Source organism: Crocodylus siamensis, unplaced genomic scaffold, assembly GCF_052110815.1.
Source record: "Crocodylus siamensis isolate JL-2025a unplaced genomic scaffold, ASM5211081v1 HiC_scaffold_114, whole genome shotgun sequence".
In the NCBI taxonomy this organism is placed as follows: domain Eukaryota; kingdom Metazoa; phylum Chordata; order Crocodylia; family Crocodylidae; genus Crocodylus; species Crocodylus siamensis.
In genome coordinates, this window is record NW_028324524.1 from 17,323 (window position 1) to 25,006 (window position 7,684).

General features: G+C 53.1%; 1 gene segment (V, D, J or C); it reads left to right on the plus strand.

Annotated features, from left to right (window-relative positions):
* The first annotated feature begins 746 nt into the window (after positions 1-746).
* Positions 747-1,637, plus strand: LOC149851870 (immunoglobulin kappa variable 1D-12-like). The segment is given in 2 exon segments: positions 747-916; positions 1,243-1,637. Coding segments are annotated over 2 exon segments (444 nt in total).
* The last annotated feature ends 6,047 nt before the right edge of the window (positions 1,638-7,684 follow it).

Here is a 7,684-nt window from a genome sequence, read left to right on the forward strand (position 1 = left end):
AATGCGAGGACACTGGCCACCCCTTGGTTCTGCCCTGTAGCAAACAGTGCAAGAAACATGATTATGACTCAGGTATTTTAGGATGTGTGCACAGGGTCACACATGGTTGATGCTTTTTTATATTTCTCCTCCACTGGAAATGCTCCAAGTCAGATTGAAGGGTGTCCAGACCCCTCGGCATCGTGCTCCTTCCCTTAATGGCTCCACGGCTGTTCAGTGTATCAATCAGGCTGCAGCTTCCAGCTGCTGACACTCCTTGGCATCTCTGTTGGTATTTAGTCGAAACCAGTGTCAGGGACTTGAGTAAGGAGGGTGACACTCTCCAGTTGAAACCCTGACCCCTACTAGAGGCTATGGGAGCTTTGCCATTGACTTGAAAGAAGCCAAGACTTCATTCCCAAGCCACCTCCATGAAAACCGCTATGTGAGCACATGGAGGGGTGAAACATGGAGCGGAGACTGAGCTGGTCGCCACTGAAGCAAAGCCAGATTGCTCAGCAGATGCACAAAACATATCTGATACGGACGCTGGAGTAGATTCAGAATAAGACTTGGGCAGGCAATGGGCTTACACCACCAGTGAACTGCTCAGGCAGATGAGTCAGAGCCAATAAGCAGCACACACTGTCTTCATCCCTGTGTGCAAACAAGGCTGCAAACAATAATTTCTGAGTAGATCATAGGAAGGTGGAGTCCTTTCTTTGCTGTCAGTTTAATGGACCCCAGGGAATGCACCTTTGCATAAGGATGTTAGGTTTGCATACAGCCACCCAGTGACTGCGCCCTGCTCTGGGGAGCAGCTATAAAGGGGCCGGTTTAACGCTTGGTGTCTCTCAGCTCCGTGTCAGTCGGTGCAGAAGCAGCAAGATGCTGTGGCAGACTCAGCTCCTCGGGCTCCTCGTGCTCTGGGCGCAGGGTAAGGGCAGCAGCGGGGAGGGAGCAGCCCAGACTGTTAGGTTCCTCATGAGATTGAGACGGGGAAGACTTGGCACATGGACAATCCCGACTGTAGCCTTAGCAGCCCAAGCCAGTTGGAAATTTAAACTTAATAACAGAGATTCCTTCAGGACAGGATGCTTCTTTATCCTCTGGAGGGTATTTCCATTCCTAGTTGCTACTCAGTTTCCATAAAAGAAGCTTGGAGGAATTTAAAATAGCACAGGAGGAATTTCCCTTTGCTAATCTTTATTGCACTTGAAGTGACTGCTGTTGTGTTCATACTGAGCATTTTCCACCCTGCAGGCTCCAGTGGCGACATCCTTGTGACTCAGACTCCAGAGTCCCTGGCAGTGTCCCCAGGAGACACAGTCACCATCAAGTGCAAAACCAGCTCCAGCGTTAGCAGCTACATGGCCTTGTACCAGCAGAAACCAGGGCAGGCTCCGAAGCTCCTTCTCTACAGCACAAACAGCCGCCCCTCCGGGGTCCCCGACCGGTTCAGCGGCAGTGGGTCTGGCACCGACTTCACTTTCACCATCAGCCGGGTGGAAGCTGGGGATGCTGCAGATTATTACTGTCAGAAGGATAACAGCTACCCTCTCACAGTGCTACAGCCCCGTACAAAAACCTCCCTGCTCTGCTCAGTTCTGCTGCTCCAGCACCAGCTGCTTCCTGCCCAGTCACAGGCCAATGACTGATGGCTCGTTACAGCAGGTCCAGCTGCTGCTCAAATGCATGCTTTTCTCCCAACACTTCTCCCTCTCAGTCACAGATCTGCACCAGAATCTGACATCCAGAAATCCAGAACAGGATCCGCCTTTTTTTCAAATCACTCTGGCTTATCTGCTCCAGTGAGCCGATGCAGTCTCCTGCCTGTGGTGGGAGATAGACCTGTCCAGTGGCTGGGCACTAACATTGGCTTCTATCCATTCAATTCCCAGCTCCCCGCAGACATTGTGCAGGGTGTCTCCCCTGCAGTGCCTCCAAGGCACACGCCATGGACCTTCCCCATAGGTCATCATAACACGTTCTCCTGATCCTGATTGTTTTCTATGACAAGGTGACTGGCTCTGTGGATGCAGGCAGACCAGTGGAGGTGGTGTACCTTAACTTTAGCAAGACTTTTGATACTTTGCCCCACAAGATTCTTGCAAGTAAGCCAAAGAAGTACAGGTGCAATGAATGGACTGTATGGTGGGGATCAATATCTTTATCTATGACCTGGAAGATGGCACAGAAAACTGCAGATATGCTGGGCTCAAAGTAGTGTTGCCAGCAGATCAAGGGTAGTGATTTTTCACCTCTGTTAATAGGGGAGAGGCTGAGGGAACTGGAATTATTTAGGCTGCCCCTGAGTCCTCCTTTCTTGGTGGTGGAAGGTTCCCAGGTTCCTACTATAAAAACCCCTGTCTCAGCAATGAGCCACCCACCTCCCTGTCTTGCGAACCCCACAGAGCAGTCAGTCCCAGCTGTAGCCAGCCTGGCAGCCAGTATCAAGTGGGGTGCCCCAGGGATCAGTCCTGGGGCCAGTTTTGTTCAATATCTTTATCTATGACCTGGAAGATGGCAGGTCTGCTGCTTCCCGGGGGCCCGCATCCGAGACATTGCGGAGAGGATCCCGCAGCTTCTCCGGCCAACAGACCACTACCCCATGCTCCTTATTCACATGGGCACCAATGACACAGCTCGGAGCACCCCCAGCCAGGTCATGGGGCACTACAGGGACTTGGGAGCGGGGCTTAGGGGTCTGGGAGCTCAGGTGGTGTTTTTGTTGATCCTCCCAGTCTCGGGCTATGGGCTGAGGAGGCAGAGGAGGATCCACGTAGTGAACCAAAGACTGAGGAGCTGGTGTCATCGGGAAGGCTTTGGCTTCCCCGACCACAGCCCACTCTTTGGCGAGAGAGGCAGCGAGCTGCTGGGAAAAGATGGCCTCCACCTCTCCCCACTGGGGAGGAAGCTCTTCTCAGCCAGGCTGGCTGACCTGCTCCACTGGGCTTTAAACCTAGCCCCCTGGAGGATGGGGGGACTACTGCCACTGCTGGCCCGCTGAGCAACCCCTGCAAAGCCAGCAGACCAAGGCACTTAAGGGAGCCCACCCCTGCCCCAGCCCTGGCACAATCTGTGGGCAAGGCAAGAGCCCCCAAGGGACACTTGCCTGCCTGTACACTAATGCCAGGAGCCTCGGCAACAAGCAGGAGGAGCTAATCCTCCTGCTCAGTGCAAAGGATTATGACGTCATTGGGATAACGGAGACCTGGTGGGACTCCACTCATGACTGGACCGTGGGTATAGAGGGCTATACCCTGTACAGGAGGGATCGTGTTGACAAAAGGGGCGGGGTGTAGCTCTCTATGTGAAGGAAAGCTACTTGTTCTTGCAAACTGATGTTGGTGACCAGCATGGACAGCTAGAGACCCTCTGGGTAAAAATTCGTGGGGAATACGGCACAGGGGACACTACAGTGGGAGTCTACTACAGACCTCCCACTCAAAGTCCTGAGCTTGACCAGGAGTTCGCCCGGGAACTGACTGAAGCCGCTTGCTCCAGGACCTTGGTTGTCATGGGTGACTTCAATTACCCGGACATCTCGTGGGAAGATCACTCAGCTAAATCTGAGCAGTCGCAAAGCTCTCTCTCGTGCGTGGATGACCTCTACCTGACTCAAGAAGTCTATGGGCCAACGAGAGGCAAAGCGCTGCTCGACCTGGTACTGGTTACGGGGGACGACCTAATCAGCGACCTAGTGATCGATGGGAAGCTGGGTGACAGCGACCACGAGCTGATCACCTTCACCATCCGCCGTAAATCTGGCAAGTCAGTCAGCAACACAGAAGTCCTTGACATCAGAAAAGCCAACTTTAACAAGCTCAAGAGGCTTGTTGGTCAGGCCCTTAGGGACCAGAACCCCAGGGGGATGGGAGTTCAAGAAGAGTGGTTGCTTCTCAAGGAAGCGATCCTCAATGCACAAGCTAAATCTATTCCAACACGGAGGAAAGGCAGCAAGAAGGCACAGCAGCCCTCCTGGCTCTCTGGGGACCTAGCGGACCTCCTACGGCTAAAAAGGAAAGCCTACAAAGGATGGAGGAGGGGATTCACCTCCACGGAGGATTATTCTGCGCTGGTCCGGTCCTGCAGGGAGCAAACCAGGAAAGCCAAGGCTGCAACTGAACTCCAACTAGCTTCAAGCATCAAGGACAACAAAAAGTCCTTTTTCAGATATGTGCCGAGCAAGAGGAAAAGCAAGGGCAACGTTGGACCCCTGCTAAACCAGATGGGGCAACTGACAACTGACGCCCAGGAAAAAGCCAACCTATTAAATAGGTACTTTGCATCAGTCTTTCATCAGTCACATGGGATGCCCATGCCTGCTATGGGACAGGGAGATCTGGGTGATGGGGATCCGGGTGATGGGACCCTCCATAAATGCTGACCTCGTGAAGGAACATCTTAAGAAGCTGGATACCTTCAAGTCAGCCAGCCCTGACAATCTGCACCCCAGGGAACTCAAGGAGCTGGCGAGCGTCATAGCCCAGCCCCTGGCACGGATCTTTGAAAACTCCTGGCGCTCTGGTGTAGTGCCCGAAGACTGGAAGAAGGCCAATGTGGTGCCGATCTTCAAGAAAGGGAGGAGAGTGGATCTGGCTAACTACAGGCCCATTAGCCTGACTTCTATCCTGGGGAAGATCTTAGAAAAGTTTATTAAGGAGGCCATCCTTGAGGGACTGGCCCAGGCTAACATCCTAAGGGATAGCCAGCACGGGTTTGTTGCGGGTAGGTCTTGTTTGACCAATCTCATTTCCTTCTACGACCAGGTGACCTATCACCTGGACAAGGGAGAAGAGATTGATGTCATATATCTTGACTCCAAAAAAGCTTTTGATCTGGTATCCCATGACTACCTCTTGGACAAACTGGCCAGTTGTGGCCTTGGCTCCACCACGATCCGCTGGCTGGGAAATTGGCTCCGTGGTCGGACCCAGAGGGTTGTAATTGATGGCAGTCACTCATCGTGGTGCCCTGTGACCAGTGGGGTCCCTCAAGGCTCTGTCCTTGGACCCATACTGTTCAACATCTTCATTAATGAAGCGGACATCGGAGTCAGGAGTGGACTGGCCAAGTTTGCCGATGACACCAAACTTTGGGGCAAAGCATCCACGCCAGAAGACAGGCGGGTGATCCAGGCTGACCTGGACAAGCTCAGCAAATGGGCAGATGAGAACCTCATGGTGTTTAACACTGAAAAATGCAAGGTTCTCCACCTTGGGAGGAAAAACCTGCAGCATCCTTATAGCCTCGGCAGTGCTACGTTGGTTAGCACTACAGAAGAAAGAGACTTGGGGGTCATCATTGACCACAAGGTGAACATGAGCCTGCAATGTGATGCTGCGGCTAGTAAAGTGACCAAAATGCTGGCCTGCATCCATAGATGCTTCTCGAGCAAATCCCGGGATGTCATTCTCCCCTTGTACTCGGCCTTGGTGAGGCCGCAGCTGGAGTACTGCATCCAGTTTTGGGCTCCACAATTCAAAAAGGATGTGGAAAAGCTTGAGAGAGTCCAGAGGAGAGCCACGCACATGATCAGAGGTCAGGAAAACAGATCTTACGATGATAGGCTGAGAGCCATGGGACTCTTTAGCCTGGAAAAGCGTAGGCTCAGGGGTGATCTGATGGCCACCTATAAGTTTCTCAGGGGTGACCACCAGGATCTGGGGGAACGTTTGATCACCAGAGCGCCCCAAGGGATGACTAGGTCGAACGGTCACAAACTCCTGCAAGACCGTTTCAGGCTGGACATAAGGAAGAATTTCTTTACTGTCCGAGCCCCCCAGGTCTGGAACAGCCTGCTATCAGAGGTGGTTCAAACACCTACATTGAACACCTTCAAGAGTAAATTGGATGCTTATCTTGCTGGGATCCTATGACCCAGTTGACTTCCTGCCCTTTGGGCAGGGGGCTGGACTCGATGATCTCCCGAGGTCCCTTCCAGCCTTGATGTCTATGAAATCTATGAAATCTATGAATGCATGAGCATCTGAGAAGGAGGTGGAAAAACCTAAGGACACAGACAGAGCTGAGAAGATGGAGTGGCATCTGTGAAACAAGGGTGGTGAGGGACTGCTGCCGAGGTTTGAAGGCGCTGGCCAGAAACTCATCTCTACTGGGCCAGCACCGTGGAGACAAAGATGGCTCCCAGGGCAGCAGAGCGGGGATGTCCAGCAGGTGTAAACCCGCATGTGGCTGAAGCTGGCACTGGAGCACAGGAGAGGGAGGTCTGTGGAACGCGACGGGGGGACAGCGCTGTGCAGCTACAGCTGCGCGACAGAAGAACCAGGTGCACGGCGCTGCTGCCGCCACGTCTGTGTGCTCGCCTCACTGCCAGTGAATAGGTTTTTTACTCATAGCTCCAAGCTGTCTCGAGCCCCTGCCCTGAGTCTCTGCCCTGAGCCCCAGACAAGCCACATTGACATACACGCTGCTGCTTTGCATACAGCTGTCCTGGTGACTGCGCCCTGCTCTGGGGAGCAGCTATAAAGGGGCCGGTTTAACGCTTGGTGTCTCTCAGCTCCGTCAGTCAGTGCAGAAGCAGCAAGATGCTGTGGCAGACTCAGCTCCTCGGGCTCCTCGTGCTCTGGGCGCAGGGTAAGAACTGGCACAGGAGGGATATTAATACAAAATTTTAATTTGATAACAACAATTTGGTGGCGGCTCCTGCGTTTTAGAGATGGGTGGATTTACTTCTTCAAGGCAAAACCATTCCTCATACCATTGACTCTCTAAGAGCAAAACTACAAGTACTTTTTCTAAAATAAAAAATGTAGAGTAATGTTTCTTGCCTGATATTATTTCTGTTGAATTTCCTAATGTTCTTTTCATGTTGCCTTTCTTCACCCATGCAGGCTCCAGCGGGGACATTGTTGTGACCCAGACTCCAGAGTCCCTGGCAGTGTCTCCCGGGGGGACAGTCACCATCAAGTGCAAAACCAGCTCCAGCGTTAGCAGCTACATGGCCTTGTACCAGCAGAAACCAGGGCAGGCTCCGAAGCTCCTTCTCTACAGCACAAACAGCCGCCCCTCCGGGGTCCCCGACCGGTTCAGCGGCAGTGGGTCTGGCACCGACTTCACGTTCACCATCAGCCGGGTGGAGGCTGGGGATGCTGCAGATTATTACTGTCAGCAGTATAACAGCTCCCCTCTCACAGTGCTACAGCCCCGTACAAAAACCTCCCTGCTCTTTTCAGGTTCTGCTGCTCCGGCACCAGCTGCTTCCTGCCCCGCCGCAGGACAACGACTAACGGCCCAGTACAGCAGGTCCAGCTGCTGCTCAAATGCATGCATTTCACCCATCCCTTTTCCCTCTCAGTCACAGATCTGCACCAGAATCTGACGTCCAGAAATCCAGAACAGGATCCACCTTTTTCAAATCACTCTGGCTTATCTGCTCCAGGGAGCCCATGCGGTCTCCTGCACGTGGTGAGGAGATGGACCTGTCCAGTGGCTGGGCACTAACGTTGGCTTCTATCCATTCAATTCCCACCTCCCCGCAGACATTGTGCAGGTGTCTCCCCTGCAGTGCCTCCAAGGCACACGCCATGGACCTTCCCCATAGGTCATCATAACATGTTCTCCCAATGCCTTTCCCCCTTGCGAGTCTCCTCCCCAGCTACCTGGTCCTCTCCCTTACAAACCATCCCCACGTGCAGGAAGACTAGCAAGTATGGCAGAAGACCAGCCTCGCTTAGTAGGG